At 40.4% G+C, this 17,475-nt stretch overlaps 1 protein-coding gene and 1 non-coding gene across 2 annotated transcripts in view; both read left to right on the plus strand.

Annotated features, from left to right (window-relative positions):
• The window catches only part of arhgef17 (Rho guanine nucleotide exchange factor (GEF) 17), a 66,028-nt gene extending 51,783 nt beyond the window's left edge, over positions 1-14,245 (plus strand). Inside the window, exons 5-25 of the mRNA XM_019345082.2 lie at positions 2,643-2,759; positions 3,201-3,293; positions 3,402-3,578; positions 3,718-3,768; positions 3,884-3,993; positions 4,132-4,217; positions 4,378-4,496; positions 4,764-4,971; positions 5,116-5,189; positions 5,282-5,365; positions 5,463-5,566; positions 6,712-6,827; positions 6,920-7,039; positions 7,124-7,391; positions 7,501-7,587; positions 7,739-7,806; positions 7,986-8,134; positions 8,305-8,479; positions 8,667-8,762; positions 8,900-9,082; positions 9,964-14,245. Coding sequence (XP_019200627.1) covers positions 2,643-2,759; positions 3,201-3,293; positions 3,402-3,578; positions 3,718-3,768; positions 3,884-3,993; positions 4,132-4,217; positions 4,378-4,496; positions 4,764-4,971; positions 5,116-5,189; positions 5,282-5,365; positions 5,463-5,566; positions 6,712-6,827; positions 6,920-7,039; positions 7,124-7,391; positions 7,501-7,587; positions 7,739-7,806; positions 7,986-8,134; positions 8,305-8,479; positions 8,667-8,762; positions 8,900-9,082; positions 9,964-10,172 — 2,694 coding nt within the window. The 3' untranslated portion in view covers positions 10,173-14,245. The remainder of the gene's footprint in view (positions 1-2,642; positions 2,760-3,200; positions 3,294-3,401; positions 3,579-3,717; positions 3,769-3,883; positions 3,994-4,131; positions 4,218-4,377; positions 4,497-4,763; positions 4,972-5,115; positions 5,190-5,281; positions 5,366-5,462; positions 5,567-6,711; positions 6,828-6,919; positions 7,040-7,123; positions 7,392-7,500; positions 7,588-7,738; positions 7,807-7,985; positions 8,135-8,304; positions 8,480-8,666; positions 8,763-8,899; positions 9,083-9,963) is intronic.
• On the plus strand, positions 1,050-1,122 carry trnam-cau (transfer RNA methionine (anticodon CAU)). The gene has a single exon. It is a non-coding gene; the product is annotated as a tRNA-Met (tRNA).
• Positions 14,246-17,475: the final 3,230 nt, after the last annotated feature.

Here is a 17,475-nt window from a genome sequence, read left to right on the forward strand (position 1 = left end):
TTCTGCCATGGACATGCCCGTTAACGAAAACTTAAAAGCTTCCCAATTTACCATTGGCGAGTTCTTTTTAGTCGACTTCTACTGTTTTGGTCCTGGTACCAATACTGCCTTTGTATTGGAAGATTGTTATATTTTAGCATATTCAAAAACTTTATCTTGATTGTAAACAAGAAGTCCCTTCATGTGTTCCAATAAAGCTGTGCATGAGAAAGACATGGAACATCCTACAGTTTTAACCACTATCCCACTGAATTTTGAATTAGTTAGAATTGGTCCACAACTAAAAAAACAAAGAAACCACTAAAAGTTACACCTCTTCATCTGTAAAGTGAAACCTTTATGTTGATGAAAAAGATACCGTGTACGGTGTTTCTGTGGACGCTATTATTTGCAAAAGTAGGGGCAGAAGTGAAGCATCTGTGCAGACATGACTCATACGACATTTACTTTCCTGTAGACATGAGCTTGAATGAATAAACAAACTTCGAGTGAGGGGAAACTGTTTTTATTGAAAGATGGTCTATAGTTGGCAACACTAGTTTCATATTTTGTTTTTCCAGTGACCGCATGTTGACCCATTTAAAACTTCCCATGACCCAAGTGTGGCTCCCAAAGAAAAAAAAAAGTGCTCCAGAGCTTCAGTGCTGGGCTAAATGTCAGATTTGAGTTTTCTAAGAATAAAGAAAAGGAAAGGATTTTAAATCCAGGCTAAGAGATTTTCACTAAATTCATCACCAAAGGTACTCGAATGCCAGTATTTGTTCCCACAGTAGGGGGAACAAATACTGGATGTTTAGTAGTAAAGCAGATCGAGAAATGAATCACAAAATTAAATAAACTCAATTATTAATTTTTCCTGTCTGTTTAGAGTAGATGTTCCTTAAAATGAGGGTGTAAGAAATGCAACAACAGTAATAAAAAGCTAACACTGAAAACAGTGTGTGCCTTTCTAGCTAAAACTGTTGCAACGCTCAGAGTGAGGACCCCTCCCCCACCCTTTCCCGCCCTCTCTCCCGCTCTTAAAGCGGCAGCGGTCACTAGTGCTACAGGCCTCGTTGGCGCAGTAGGCAGCGCGTCAGTCTCATAATCTGAAGGTCGTGAGTTCGAGCCTCACACGGGGCATGATATTTTCTCTCTCGTTGTTTGTCCGAGTTGATTATATGTTTCATAGATATCAGAAAAAGAGTCTTACATGAGGTGTTTTGTTTATAATATAATGATAAGTTGAGATGAATAAGATTTATTAAACAAAACTCATTAGACTTTGTCTGGGATAAAGCATGAAGCGCAGGGCTTAATGCTGTGTGTTACGCAGCCATCCGGGAGCATTTGTTATGACAGACAAAGTCAGCAGGGGTTCAAAGTTCATTTTGTCAATCCATAAAATCCCGGACGTTACAGTGATCCCATTTTAATAGCAAACAAACAGCGGAGACACACAGGAAAATAATAGTAAACAATGACCTTATCAGGCACAACACTGACACGACAGTTTCATAAAAAGTAGATTCATGTTTTCATAACTGTATTTTTTTTGCTTTTTGTTTTTAGAATATAATATATGCACATTCAGCCGTCATTACAGGTCATTATGGGTGCAAATATCAGTTGGGTTTTTTGGGAGTGCTCTAATATTCGAAGGTTAACACATTCAGTTTATTTACAGGGTAAGGAAAGAATGTTTAACCAGATTTCATTCTTAATCTTTCTTCCATTTGTTTCTCCCCGTGTAACTAATCTTGCTCATCCTGCTCAGATTTTATTTGTCAGACTTGTTACTGAGAGGCGGATGCTAAGGACAGGGAAACCGGAAGTCAGTCCATTTCATCAAAGGGCAGAAAGATGATGACTCAGTGACGTTAAATACAGCACCACATTGTGGTTCTCTCTCTGCTCGTGTCCCCGACTGCTGTGTCTTCTACCCTTTTATTTGTGACAAGAAAGCAGGTCAGGGTGATTCATCTCAATCTGCGCATTTCTGTTGTGAGACAGAGAGAGAGAGAGGACTGCATCCTCAGATTTCTTCTTCTTTTCTTCCTTTTTTTTTTTTTACTGCCACTTAAATCGGGTGGAAATCCACTAACGTGAAGGCTTCTTTGTGTGGCTTAGTTTTGGAATAAAAATAGTAAAATAGTTTGATCTTATATGCCGTTTGTTCTGTTGTTGTCTTCCCTGATTATTTAAACCTCTTAAGTGTAGCTGGTTTATACTGGAATTGTATATTTTGCTTTGCAAGAAATTGAACAAGACTGTGGTGTCTGTGTTTCACAAAAATCACCACAGCAGTCGCCTCAAGCTGCTTTATATTGTAAGAAGACCCCAACAATTATATGACCCTCTATTGAACCAGCAGGGCTCAGTGCATTGTGGGAAGCCCCCAGCAGCTTAGACCTATTGCAGCATACCTAAGGAAGCATTCAGGGTCGCCTGATCCAGCCCTAACTATAAGCTTTATCAAAAAAGACATTTTTAAGTCTAATCTTAAAAGTAGAGAAGGTGTCTGTCTCCTGAATCCAAACTAGGAGCTGAAAGCTGAAGGCTCTGCCTCTTATTCCACTTTTAAATACTCTAGGAACCACAAGTAAGCCCTCAGTCTCAGTGCACAAACTAACTGAAATGTCATCTTTTTCCTCTCTCTCTAGTTCTCCAAAGAAGCACTAGCTAACATGTACTCTGCATACATTGACAACTTCCTCAATGCTAAAGATGCTGTGAGGATTGCCAAGGAGGCCAAGCCAGCGTTTCACAAGTTTCTGGAGGTGAGTGTTAGATTAGAAAAACTTCTTTTATACATAGTAATGATGCGAGCTTGTCCACTCCCAGCTTTTTGTTAGTGACAAAAATGTAGCTTTAAGCTTTAAGTTATGTGTTGCTTTCAGTGTTCTCATTTTTTTAATATTTTATAACCATCATCCAGCTTTACGGCAGGCAGGGTCAGAGTCAGAGAGACTTTATTTATCCCCAAGGGGCAATTCAGATAGATGATACCTTGCCGACCATACATACAATACACAAACATCACATTGGGGAGACAGGTCAGGCTAGGTAGTTGACCGCATGAGCAGCTGCTGTGGAACCACTTCACCATCTTGTGGTAGAGATGTGAATTACAGGATTGAGCCAGCTGTAGAGCCTCTGATACTGGTGGTTCTTATATCATTCACTTTGTCTTCATTGCCCACCTTCTTTCAATCTAACAGCAAAACATGCGTGAGAACAAGGAGAAGCAGGCTCTGGGAGATCTGATGATCAAGCCGGTGCAGAGGATTCCTCGATACGAGCTGCTAGTTAAGGTGAGTGATTTCAAAATCGAACTATGAGCCTGCCGTGAAAGTTATTCAGACTGTTTAGTGATGGAAAGCCCATTTAAACGGAGATGAATGTGCTGTTGTTTGTTCAAGGATTTGCTCAAGCACACTCCAGAGGATCACCCAGACCACCCGTACTTATTGGACGCCCAGAGGGACATTAAACGACTGGCGGAGAAGATCAATAAAGGAAGACGCTCTGCTGAGGAGGCAGAGAGGGAAGCCAGGGTCATCCAGGAGATTGAGGCACACATAGAAGGAGTCGAGCACGTGAGATATTTGCTTACCTCTGCTGATTTTAGCTTTGTTGTCTGAGCATTATATTTTTTCTAAAGCCGCTTTCACCCAGCATAAACAATAAAAACAATAAAATAAAACAATAACCTCCTTATATGTGTGTTTGTCTCAGATTCTAAACCCCCAGAGGAAGTTCTTGAGACAAGAAATAGTCATGGAGGCGGTAAGAAACACTTGTAGAATTATATTATAAAGCTGTACTATATTATAAGGTGTGATCCTTTTGTGAAGGTTACATTTTTCTAACCCTGTATTTGTGTTCCTGTCTCTCTCTGTAGAAGACAGTGGGTGGAAAGAAGGATCGTTCCCTCTTCCTCTTCAGTGATCTGATCATCTGCACCACTCTCAAGAGGAAGTCTGGCTCATTAAGACGCAGCTCCATGAGCCTGTATGTAATGCACACAGGCCATCAGAGCACAGTTCCTAAACCATACTGCCCTCTGGTGTTAAACAATATGTACACCAGAGATGCTCACTTTTCTTTCTCGATTACATCTTTCCTGTTTTTCCCTTCATCCCTCCTCAGATACTCTGCTGCCAGCGTGATTGATACTTCAAGTAAATACAAGTTTTTGTGGAAACTTCCCCTGGAGGATGTGGAGGTGGTGAAAAGTAAGACTTATGCTGCAATTTGTGTAAAACATGCATCTTTAAGTCATATCTACCACTGAAACACACACAGAACCAAAATAATTATGTTGTTTGGTAGTTTCTTGTATAAAATCACCTGGAGAAGTAATGTGGAATTTGCTTTTTGCTGTTTATTTTTCAGGCTCCACGCAGGCAACAAATAAGGACAGTATCCAGAAGATGATTGGCCGGTTAGATGAGGATCTCAGCACGCTGGGTCAGATCAGCAAACTGGCTGAGACCCTCAGCCTCCCACACCAGGTGCTGTGAAAGATGCAGTGACAAAGAACTCCATCGTTCTCTCTCTTTGCCCATCTACTTTTCTTGGACACATGGAAACTTGTTTATTTTTGATCTTTCTAGTCTCCTCTTTGCAATATTCAATTATATACAGGTTGTTACACAGGCATAAAGAAAAGACCTTATAGAGCGTTTCATCTTTTATCTCTTTCGTCCTCTTTTGTGCGTTTGTGTTGTTTCCAGCATCACTTTGAAACTCAATTCTACCCTTTCTTCCTTTTCTTTCAGCCCCTAGACGAGGTAATAAAGGATCTGATGGCCTCGGTGCACAGGGAGCTGTCAGATAAACAGTCGTTGGCCTTCAGTGTGACCTTCCTGCCCACGAAGCTGGAGTTGACCACTGCTTCTGCAGAGACGAGCTTCATTTTTGAGTTTGCTACACCCGATGCTCGCTCCAGCTTCGAGCAGGCCTTCGAGGAGGCCAAGAAAAAATTAGGTAAGTGGAAAAAAGTTTTAGAGTGAGATACAGTATTATTTGGGTGTGGGTGATTTCATGTCTTGCTTGACTTTCTTTAAAAAAAAATAATTGTTCTTACTTCGATCTAAATATGCCTAATTTTTTTGTGTCATATGTGTTTAGCTATGAATAAGGACCAGTGGGACCCAGAGTTCCTGAAGGCTATTCCCATTATGAAGACCCGCAGTGGAATGCAGGTGAGAGCAGCGTGAAGCATCTACTGTGAAGCCGCTCTTTTTTTTTTTATCCACAGAACAGAGGAACTCATTACTTTGCTGTTTGTCTCCAGTTTTCATGCGCCTCTCCCAGCCACAGCTGTCCAGACAGCGGATGTGAAGTGTGGGTGTGTAACAGTGACGGATACGTGGGACAGGTGAGCGATTATTCCATGTTCTCCGATCAAAGAGGAAGAAACAAAAAGAAAAACATAATTTGGATTCTGTAGACTGATGCTGATGTTTCCTTTGCAGGTTTGTCTGCTGAACATCAAAGATGAGCCCACAGTGGAGGCGTGTATCGCTGTCTGCTCAGCCAGGATTATCTGTATTGCTGCAGTACCGGGACTTAAGGGAAGGTCAGTACACACACACACACACACACACACACACACACATACACACATGCATGGATGTGACTGAGTGCACAGCTAGACAGGCTGTCTCTGATTTACCGAAGGTTAAATCTGATGATGCTATGTTGAAGGTCTTTCATGAAAAGTTTTTTCCAGTATCACTGATCTGTTTTTCTACAAAAAAGAAAGTTATTTTTGTTTCTTTTTAACCATATAAACTGGGCTAAAAGTCAGCCATATAATATTACTTTGTAATGATCATTAATAAAGTTGATCCATCTACTGTTCACTGAAGCATCATCAGAAATAGTCTCAGGGGGAGGGTGGCTGTCAAGAAACCATCCTTAAGAAAGGGAAACACGGAGGAAAGGCTTCTTCATGTAATTACACAAGACCTGGTCTGAAAAATCAGTGGCAACAGGTCTTAAAACTTCAAATCAAGAGGGGAGAGGTGCAACATTCAGTGTCTACAGCAATCTGTGAATTATGAACACAAAAGTACTGTCAGATTTGATCCACCATGCAGTACCATCTGGAAAGCTTCTCATTGGCAACAGGTTCATTTTTCTGCATGACAATGATCCCAAACACATTGCCAATATAGTAAAAGCATACCTGAATAGAAAGTACACACAATGCAACACTTTCGTGGGGAGGCCAATCCACACAGTCGTGGATTGGCCTCCCCAGCGCCTGGACCTTTGCATTATTGAGGCACAGAGACGTAGAACAGAACAAAAGGGCAACCAACATCCAAAGAAGAGCTTTTAAAGATGCCTGGAGAAATATCCCTGAAGACATTACAAAAAACCTTACTTGAGAGAGTTCAGGCTGTGTTAAAGAATAAATGTGGTTTAAATATTATCAAATACTGACTTTCAAGCTTATTGTACAAACTCTGTTTTTGCCTGCTACGCTGTGGGTCCATCTATCCCTGCAAGTACCTTCTATTTCCCAGGACCTTTGCACAGTAGCCTATATACCGCTCCATTAAATCTGTTGAAGAATTTAAATACCAGTCAATATTAGATCCCACAAAATCTTTAATCTCAGTAAAAAAACCCAAACAAACAAGATCAAGTTTGCATTTAACGACAGCTACTGTCTGTTTCTGACTTTATCCTAACTAATCGCTCTTGGCTTCCCAGGGAGCGTGGATCAGAGCCTCCTCTTGCACCTACCTCTGTGGCAGCTGGTCACACCCAGCAGCAGCTCCTCATATCCATTTCTCAGTCAACTCCAGAATTAACAGAGCAACCCACAGGTGAGTTAGTGGCTTTCTAAATTATATCATTTCATGTTCTTCTTGCGTAAGGTCTTTTGTGAAATTTGTGAAAATGCATTGATTGTATCCAGGACCAGGGGCGGAGCTTGTTCCATTTGACAGTGATGACACAGACGACGAAGATTCCCCCAGTCCCTCTTCAACCCTACAGAGTCAGGCCAGCCACTCCACCATATCGTCCAGCTACGGCAGTGAGTAAACACTCTGGTCACACACACTTTATTTACACCCTCACGGTCTCTACCAGTCCTTCAAATCTCATCTTCACCCCAAAGATGACGAGGGTCCAGGCTCCAAGGACATGGCTACAGAGACCACCAGCAGTGAGGAGGAGCAGGAGTTCCCAGTGCCGAGCTCATATGGCTCTCAAGGGATGCTGGGGGTCGGTGGTGTAAGCCGCGTCCACGCAGAGAGTCCGATGGATGGTCGTGCCATGCGCCGATCGTCTCGAGGATCTTTTACACGGGCGAGTCTGGAGGATCTGCTCAGTATTGACCCAGAGGCCTACCAGAGCTCTGTGTGGCTGGGAACGGAGGATGGATGGTGTGTGGAATTACTGGACCTGTGTACTCAAGCGATTTTGATAAGCTATCTTTGTTTGTTTGTTGGTGTACTGCTTTCACCTAATTTCCTATGTGGCTGCCTTTGTTAGCATCCACGTGTACCAGTCCTCAGACAACATCCGAAACCGTAAAAACAGCATGAAGATGCAGCACTCGGCTTCCATCCTCTGTATACTGTGAGTCTGCCTAGCTAACTTTAAAGTAATAGAGAATTGTTCAAAAACATCAAAGGTCAGGAATGCTAGATCTCATTGGATTACATCTAAATCCTGTTTTTACTTTACCTCCTTTTTTCCTTTTCACATCCTTCCTTTTTTCTTAATTCAGGTATTTGGACAACAAAGTGTTTGTGTCCTTAGCAAATGGAGAGGTGATTGTTTACCAGAGAGAAGCAGGTAAGCTCAACTGTGGACGTGACTGGAGTAAGCAATGGCTGAAAAAGAAAACGCTGTAGCTTTTGGCATGCAGCACTTTTATTTGTCCTAGATCACAACATCATTCCACTTCTGTCTTCACTTGACTTTCTTGGCCTGCATCTTTAGTAATCTCTGTTTCTGTTGATCTGGATTTGCAGGTAGTTTCTGGGACCCTCAGTCTTCTCAAACGTTAGTTCTGGGTACACCTACAAGTCCTGTCACCAAAATGGTTCCTGTAGGAGGGAAGCTGTGGTGTGGCTCACAGAACAGAGTCCTTATCATCAACACAACTACACTAGTACAAGAGGTAGGTGGAAAGAATAGATGAGAGGGAAGCAGAGAAACATTGGCTTTGTAGGTCAGAATCTGGAGGCTTTAGATTCACATCGGAATAAAAGGCCAGGCTGACGAGACTGACAAGCAGGAGCACTGGCGCGGAAGAAAATTTACCCCCGTCTCTTTCTTTGTTCCTCCCAGCACTGGTTCCAGGTGGGCACTGACAGCAGTCGGTGCGTGACATGCATGGTGGCGTACGGTCAGGGTGTGTGGCTGGCGTTGCAGGGCAGTGCGCAGGTCAAACTATACCACGCTCAGACCTGGGAGAGCCTGACAGAGGTCGACGTGGCACCAGCTGTGCACAAGATGCTTGCAGGTATGCTGAAAGACTTTTTATGTGTTTTAGTTGTTTGTAGTATTATAGTTCTTTTTATAACATTTTCCTTTTTCAAACTAGTGGAAAGAAAAAGTTTTTTTTAATGCAAATTGTTTGTCATTTTTAAACTTTAACAGTGTCTGACCACTGTTTGTTATTAATCTGACTTTGTTTGGTCCCTGTTCAGGTGCAGATGCGATCATCAGACAGCACAAAGCTGCCTGTCTGAGAATCACAGCCCTGCTAGCATGTAAGGATCTGCTGTGGATCGGCACCAGTGCAGGTAAGAAAACATGTTTAAATGGATTAACCAGATTTTTTACTTGAATTTGCTATTAAATCAAAATTAGAGTGCGATTTGACATTGTTTTTTGTATGTTTGGTTCAAATCGCTTACTTCGAGCTTCTGTTTTGTTCCAGGGGTGGTTCTTACGCTGGTGATCCCAGCAGTGAGCTCAGGAACTGTGGCCGGGACTCTGAAATTTCCCCTGGTGCCAATGGGCTCAGCTCACGGACACACGGGCCACGTCCGGTTCCTGACGTCAGTCGAACTACCAGAAGGGTTTGACATGAACTTCCCTCCTAATACAAGTGACCCCACAGGTTGGTGCTGCTTTTATTTGACATTTATTATCAAAAAAATTTCTTACTAGTACATATCACTGATGTAGTAAGGCTCATTCTCTAATTTATTTCTTTGTTAAATTAAAACATTATGTTATTTGAATAATTACACCTTTCGTAGCCATACATTTGTTTTTAAATCAAATGTATATATTTTTAAAATTAATTAATCAAAAATCTAAACACCACAAAAGTGCTCATCCCCACAGTCACGTAAAGTGGACAAGGACTATGTTTTGTGTGCAATAACAATCAATTCCTCATAGTAGGTCCAGTGTCTCTCTTCATTTGTCAAAATGTGTCTCGTAATTTCATAAGAAGCTTTTAGTTGAAGTTGCTGGTATGACATATTTTACTGTTAGGGAAGTGTAAGAGGGGAAAAAAAGAATTATTAAATGGCATACTGTAATTTTATGAGGACAAAATGACTTAGATGTGATTTAATGCCCCTGAGGTTTAATGCCATTTTGTAAAAAGCATGAAAATTTCATGAAAATTGTCACTGGTTTTACCTTCTTTATGGGTTTGTAACAGCAGACCGTTACTTACTTAATGACTCTTGCATACATCTTTAAGTAAATGTTTAAAAAAGTTTTTTTAAAACATTATGCTATCATTTTTTGAGCACATGAAGTCAACAAGTTACGTGATAATTTAGTTTAAATGTCTTTGTTAAATGTCTGAGTTTAAATAAGCTTAAATTTATCTTAAGAGATCAATTTTAAGACATCTTGCAGACCCAAAATTGGACATTTGTGTAGAATGACTTTTAGGTTTGTACATATCTTTTCTATTTTGCTCCAGAAATATTCCAACTGGTTTTCAACTCCCATTTTCATTAATTCATCTTCATCTTTTAGGCAATCAGTCCCAGAACAGCAGCGCAGTTGACGGAAGTCTCCAGAGGCGTGACTCCGCACGTCGCCGAGCTTCTGCGCACATCCCTCCGAAAACCAACCATCTAGTCATTTCCGGTGGCGATGGTTACGAGGACTTCAGACTGACTAATAGCAGTGAAACAGTGGGACGGGATGACAGCACCAATCACCTTTTGCTTTGGAGGGTTTGAGACAATCGAACTGTTAGTTTTACCGACCTGACCCAACCTCCCTCTGGCTGAAATCAGCGCACAAGCTCCTCGTCCTTTAACCCCATCAGACTCCTCACTTTTCGGTGTTGCTGTTGCGTTCTTCTGCTCGGTCCGCTGGTCTCTATGTGCGTAACGTGGCTGTCGACTCCCCGGACTTCCTAATGAGTACGATCACTTCAAATCCAGTTTTCTCGTGTTAATGTTTCTGATGATGTGCATGTCTGTGTGTGCTTTTTCGGTTTGTGGCATCGGCCGAGTATTGTCAGCAAAAAAAAAAGGTGTCTTTAGACTGAAGGAGCCAGAAGGAGACGGAGAAGGGGGACTTGAACTATCACAGATGGACATATGTTCAAAATGACAATGAGAAACAAGAAAAGTCGACTTGGATACTGCAGAATCTCTGCACACGAGGCTGAAAGTGGACGTTTATGAAAAACTCTGGCATGAATCAGGTGAAGCATGAGCTTGTCCTTTGAAATTATGTTTTTTGGAACGAAACACTTCATCTTAACTTGAGCTTCACATAAAACGCCTCCCAGTCATCTATAAATGATTATAAAGAAACTCAACAAAAGTGAAAGATATTAACACAGACCGTAGTTTGATGGATATTTGGAATAATGAATTTGCCCTTATTTTTTCAGCTAGATTTTAAGCATATCGGAGAGTTTTAAATGTTTGATCTTGTCAGGAAGTGGAGGACAAACATCAATTCCACTGCCATCGATAATACATGTTACCGCTAACATCATCTTTCCTCCTGTTTAGGGAGAGTAAGCATCATTTAAGTGCAATATGTGGCAGTAGAGGTATGTAACAAGACTGAACACATATACTCCCATACATTCATGCACGGCCTTCACTCAGTGAGTCAAGAGATTTGTGAAAAGCACGTGTGTTCTCTGTAGGAAATCACATCAACATTTATCTTTTTTTTTCCACATATTGAATTGTTGTTTAAGATGGCAGAAGTGTCGATGAAGCAGTGTCCCGCTACTGGTAGAGGAAAAAAAAAAAAAGTAGATTGAAGACATTCCTTCTTAACGCAACTATGCCAAAGCCTTTTGTGTGTTAATGTGTTGACACTAAGGGATCTGAAAAGATTTCTTTTGCCGTGAAATTTTCAGTGTTTGGAGCGTTCTGTCACGAGGAGAGACAGGTGATCTTTAAAGATGACGATAGGCTGTGGTAGCAGATGAAGATAGTTATGTACAGTATTTATGGTTTTGATTTTTAGCACCGCCTTTTACAGCACTTAATTTATAGAAGATGTAGCTTCCACTTTTCTTTTCGAGTTTAAAAACGAGGAGGCTCGGTTAACAAAATTGATTACCAGGAGACAGATCTGCACACGAGGGGTGTAGGGATACAGTCCGGTCATGGTTCGGTACGATTCACAAGACGGGGTTCTTGCACTGTTTTGCATTATTTCCCTTTGCGCTGCATCTCAGAGCAGCTTTTAGGCAGACTGAAAACACAGCCACTCAACCTCGTGATTGTATGGAAGTTTGTTTCCGCAGCCATCTTTAAGAAAAATTTTGAGTTAGCGCATCGAAATTTTGATTTATTAACTTGAAATTTCGAGTTGCGTGGCTTGAAATTTCGACTTACTCAGAAATAACTTGAAATTTCGAGATGTATTACCTAATAATAACTAAATACCTCAAAATTTCGACGTATCTCTCCTGTGTCACAAACAAGCTTCCATACGATTGAGTGCCAACTTCTAGAATATGCCTACATTCTTTTCCAGCTCCACTGTGTGTATTGTGGCACTTTCTTTACAGGACATGTAGCGCTAAAATGTACATGGATACACCTCAAACACACCACATCACACAGACAGGTAGCAGTAGCTGCCGGAGAACCAGATGCTTGTAATAAGGAGGATAAGGACAAATGCTGAGCAACTGCACGTGCCTTCAGAGAGATAAAGGTTAAGCCATTTCACTTACACATGCACAGTAATGGTGAAAAGTCAGCTCTGCCTCATCTTATAGCAGATGTCAGTGGAAGCCAATCATGACTACAGCTTGTCCATGCACACACACACACACACACACACACACACACACACACACACACTCGCCAGCCAGGCTTTGGGGTTAATCTGAGATTGTCTTTGATCCCTCCAAGCCTAGCAAACCTAACTGCATTGCACCTTACCAGCCATCTGGGCACTTCTCCTCAGCTTTCCCCCACATCCATACATGAGGATCCACTGTGAGAGATAGGCTAACAGCTAAGAGGATTAGCTGGCCTTTGTGATAGCTGCTAACTAGCAAGTGAGCTTCTGTTAAAGTGTAAAAAAGTGCTACTTAAGCGCTCTGTTATCCAGTTGAAAAGTATTTTTTTAAAAAGAGGTTTTTTCTGGTTCCTCTGTTGGAGAAAAATTCCCGTAGCCTGTTAGCAAAAATTAAACGACTAGCTAAACATTTTGGGACGTATACTTATTCAGTTTGCTGTCGAGAGTTAGCTAAAAAGATTTATATAATCTCGTGTGTTTATGAGAACAAAAGTTAAGAAAAAGCTAGCTTAAAAAAACCCCATCTACCACTGTTTTTGCGGAAAGCTAATACCAAACAAAGTGTGTCGGGGTTTATGTCAGTTTATAAAAAATGAAAAAGTAAAGCAGCGAGCTTAGAGGTTAACTAGCGAACAGTTTTTTGTTTTTTCAGCTAATACCTGCTTCACTATTTCCCATGATTGTGGTTTTAACTTCTCATTTATCATATAATGTGATCCTGGTGTCATGGTTTATGGTACACTTAAGTAACTCTCACAAGAAAAATAAAAGGTAACGGTTTAAAATTTTCAGTTTCCGCTAACTTTGAGGTAGCAGACATTTATTAATTTTTTTTTTATGTTCAACAGAACTGATTAATGTTAGTGTGTCTGTGTGAAGAACTGCCCAAGATAAAAATTTTGTGTATTTTTGCTGGCTTTAGAGCGTCAGAGATCCCTGCAGAAAAGGAGTTGGTAGTCATATTGGTCAACAGTGAAAAACATCTGTGCGCTGTCTCTGCTGTATTTTCATGATGTGGGGTCTAACATAATTATTTTCCTAAGCTTTAAAGTACGGAAGCCTGTTTCTGCCACTGGGAAAAACAAAAATAGACGAACAAACAGTTACTCAAAAGTTGAAATTTCGAGATATGGAGTCTGTAAGTCGAAATTATGAGATGCGTAATTTCGAAAGTTTGAGATAACCTGAAATTTTGATACAATAGCTTAAAATTTTAAATTAGATCTACCTGGCTTTTAGTTTTGTGTGACAGAAACAAGCTTCCGAAGAAAAGAGTTTGGTCATGGTCAGCAAGTTTGAATACAGCTTTTTCATAAACTTAGGTTTTCTTTCGCCTTAACAGTATACTTTTACACTGCCTCAGTAGTCACACATGTATAAATGATTGAATAATCACATTTTCAGCAGGAACATTTTAACCCAGTGAAAATGAAACTGAACTGCTTCACACACATCCTTTCTTAACGTCTTAAATATGAAGTAAAAATAATCAAAATCCCGCCATCACTGTAACTGTCAGCAACATGTATGTAAACCTCCTCATGCCCATTTGTGAACCGAGTCTTTATTGTTGTAAATATTGGTACATACTGCCTTTTTTCTGTAAATAGTGCACCCATGGTCCTCAAGTGTTGATATGAATCTAATGGCATATTTTTATATATTTGTGTAAGGTTTGTTTTTCCTGTTTGTATTTTTCTCCCCTTCCCCTCTGGCATGCGCTGTCAGTCATGTTTAAGTTATAACTGTCATAGATCTTACAAAAAAAGGAGGCAAGACGGCCTCTGACAGATACTCATGTTTTCACTCCAGAACATGCTGATGTTTGCCTTGTTACAGATGTGACCAGGAAGGTAAAAATAAAAGTAAATAAATAAGAAGCTGCAGTTTTGCACTGCCGCCTGGTCGTAACTCTGTTGGACATGTTGCAGCTGTGATGATGCGTCTATCAGAGTTGCTTCCTGTACGTAGCTGTCCTTGTTTTGTCACTGTGGTTTCCTCTTTGTAATTAAATCAGTTCACTGGCTCCAGTTTGTGCTCGTTCTCAGAAAGTTTGCACTGTACAACAAAGTATGTGTAGTCATGTGTGCACATTGCTCAAGAGTTGTGTGGTATATTGGACATCATACAAGAGCTGGGTGGTAGGAAAAATGTGTATTTCCCGACTGGTTTCTGGATGCTGCTGGCAGGTGGTGGATGAAATTGGCTGCAAAGGTGCTTCACTAAATCTTCCTAGCGATTGCTTTGGTTGCACAGATGCCTGTAATTTTTCACATTTCTCTGCAAATACTAATTGCCTATTTAATAAGTACAACTTTTCAAATGATGCAACTTTTACTTGGAAGGCAAATCTCCATTTCCAATTTGTGTCGACTTTTCCCAGATAGCAACTGGATAGTTTTTGCAGACAAGTCTGTCAGTTCCATTTAAATTACTGCAGGAATATGCTAGTGACCAAAGCAACCACAAGGTGGTTTTTGCCAACTGACTGGGGAATGCACATTTTTTGCCTAGCGACAGGTAGTTGTCAGGGGCTCACTGATTGGTCTGTAAGCCTCTGTAACTGGGACTCTATCAATTTTTGTCCCAGCAGCTGCCATCAACCTCCAGCAACAACCCGCAAGTAGTTGGGGATACTCATTTTTCCCTCAGGATCGGTGGCTGTTAGATGGTTGTGGACCAGTCTACACCTTTGTGACTTGAGATTTATTCACTTTATCCTACTCTATCACCATGATTATTACACCCCCAAAATGTTGGACAAGTGCTCAGATGTTTAGAGCCTCATTATGAGGCTCTGTCCATCCGTACACGGGTATTTCGGTAGCTTTATTTTAATGTAGTTTGCCTTTTTCATTTGCTTAAACACTTAAATGTTTAAGCAAATGAAAATGTATATTTAAAAAGAAAAATAGCCTTGTTTGTGCTGTGTTATTGTTTCGCGGTTTCTCATTTTCCAACATCTCCACCTGTTTTTTTTCGGCATGCTCTTGATAAGCATTTAATTTAGCATTTTTTACGTGGACGGAGGTGTTTTTCAATAAGGTAGTTTTTGACTAACATGGTGATGTGATTCTTGGAAGTTTATCCAAATTGCACTTTTTGAAGTTTTCTCCTATGTTTGATAGGAAAGTAGATAAAACAATCAGAATACCAGTGTTTGTTTCTTTTCCTCACAGACATTAAATTAGTGGAGTTTTTCTATTGAAACTATGATATAGTACAAACTGAAAAAAATAATTCTTCAACAGTACAGAACACAAGTTACTGTGTTCAGTACTGTACAGTTGCTACCAAAACACTCGATATGTCCAATTATTTTGATTGAAAAACAGGCTAATTTCCTTAATTTTCATAGACTGCCCATAGCATGATGTTAAAAAGTAAGTCACAAAGTTCATATACACAACAAAATAATTGTACATACGTACACGTTAATAAGATGACAAATTCGAATATCCCTTTGTTTCTTCTTTGTTTCTCACATTCATGAATGATACTGAGCTTACCCTCACTGCCTCATGACGAAAAACAAAGTAACCCCTGTGATTTTCAGCAGCCTATTGCTACTCAACTGCCTTTTAACCCACTGACCTACAATGATGTGTATTGTGATATGATAGTCCTGCAGTATAATTGAATGCGGGACATTTAGAGCACACACACAAATCCACTTGTCCCTCCCTACTTAATGACGACTTGCACACGTTGCAGCGTCTCCACACACAGTATTCAAATGTACTAAACAGTGAGGATCTGTATGATGACTGAAAGAGTCAGCACAGAGATTTGTCTATGCTCCCCTGCATGACTGAGAAATATTGTGAGTCATTGCCTGACACCAACTCAATAGTCCAAGCAGTCAGAAAATGGAAATCTACTTCATTTGCTAATATCAGATGAAACAATACTGTATGACAGTATTTGGAAAAAGCAAGAAGCGTGTATGTGTACATCCACGAGTGCCTGGAATGATAGATATTGTGATCAGTGTTAATCACTTCACCTAGAAGTGTTTTTAATGTTGTGGCTGATTGGTGTAGAGAAAACCTTAAACAAAATAAATAAACAATACCTTTATTAGGATTTTCCTTTATTTCTGTCATATACAGTTGTGATCAGACATTTACACCCACTGATCATGGGCATGAATTTGTGGTAATTTTGGGCTTTTAATGATTGCTTGAATTTATTTTGGGATTTTCTCTAAGCAGCACAGAGTCAGAATTATACGTACAAGCTCAAATATATACAAAACACCCCCACTAACATTTGCTTAAATGTCCTTTACTAAGTTGTATCTCGACTGAACACTTTTAGTAGCCATCGACAAGCTTCTGGCATAATTCTGGTTGGATATTTCACCAGTCTTCTTGGCAGAATTCATTTAAATTGTTTCAATACCTGGCAAAGACACGGCTTTTATGTGTCCACAAACTCTCAATAGGGTTGAGGTCAATGATGTCACTCCAAAAGCTTAATCTTAGCCTGCTTTAACCACTCCAAAACCAGTTTTGATGTGTGTTTCGGGTCATTGTCCTGTTGGAACACCCAACTGTGTCTAACTTTCAAATGAGAAGTTGAAGAATTTGGAGTTAGTACTCCTTTTGGAGCAGTAGCTTCTTTCTTGGTTGACACCCTCTCGGTCCATGGCGAGGTAAAACAGGGTTCTCTGTGGACAGAGATGTGGTGTCAGGTTCCTGGGTTATTTCCTGAAAGTCCTGACCAACTTCCTCTCATCTGACAGTTTGGGTCTTCTTCCAGATTCTGACAAAGAGGTGACACATCCAAATAACTTGTTCTTATATACGAATATTCGGAATAATAATCTTGGAATCTGCAGGTGTTTAGAAATGGCTCCAAGAGACCTTCTGAACTTGTAAATCTACAATTCTGCTTCTTAGATCTTCAGAGTTTCTTGGACTGTCCCATTATTCTGAGAGTTGGTCAGTCCAATAACTGCTGTCAAACAAATTACTTTCATGACAGAAAAGAGAAACTACCAGTTGCAGTCAATCATGATCACTAACAAGAAGTTAGGCCTTGTCCTTGTCATGTTAAAACAAATTATACATTTATGTATGCTGAGGGCCTGCACTGAAGCCCTCACTTCAGAAAACTAGAAAGATATATGCACATCCACACCACAGGGTGGGTGGAAGGGCCAGTTGCTGGGAAGAAAACATGCAGACAGTAAAAAAAGAAAGAAAAACACTTGGTCACTGCTGGGCTCCAGTTTTATGTATTTAATGCACC

The sequence above is a fragment of the Oreochromis niloticus genome, linkage group LG14 (genome assembly GCF_001858045.2).
Source record: "Oreochromis niloticus isolate F11D_XX linkage group LG14, O_niloticus_UMD_NMBU, whole genome shotgun sequence".
Lineage (NCBI taxonomy): Eukaryota > Metazoa > Chordata > Actinopteri > Cichliformes > Cichlidae > Oreochromis > Oreochromis niloticus.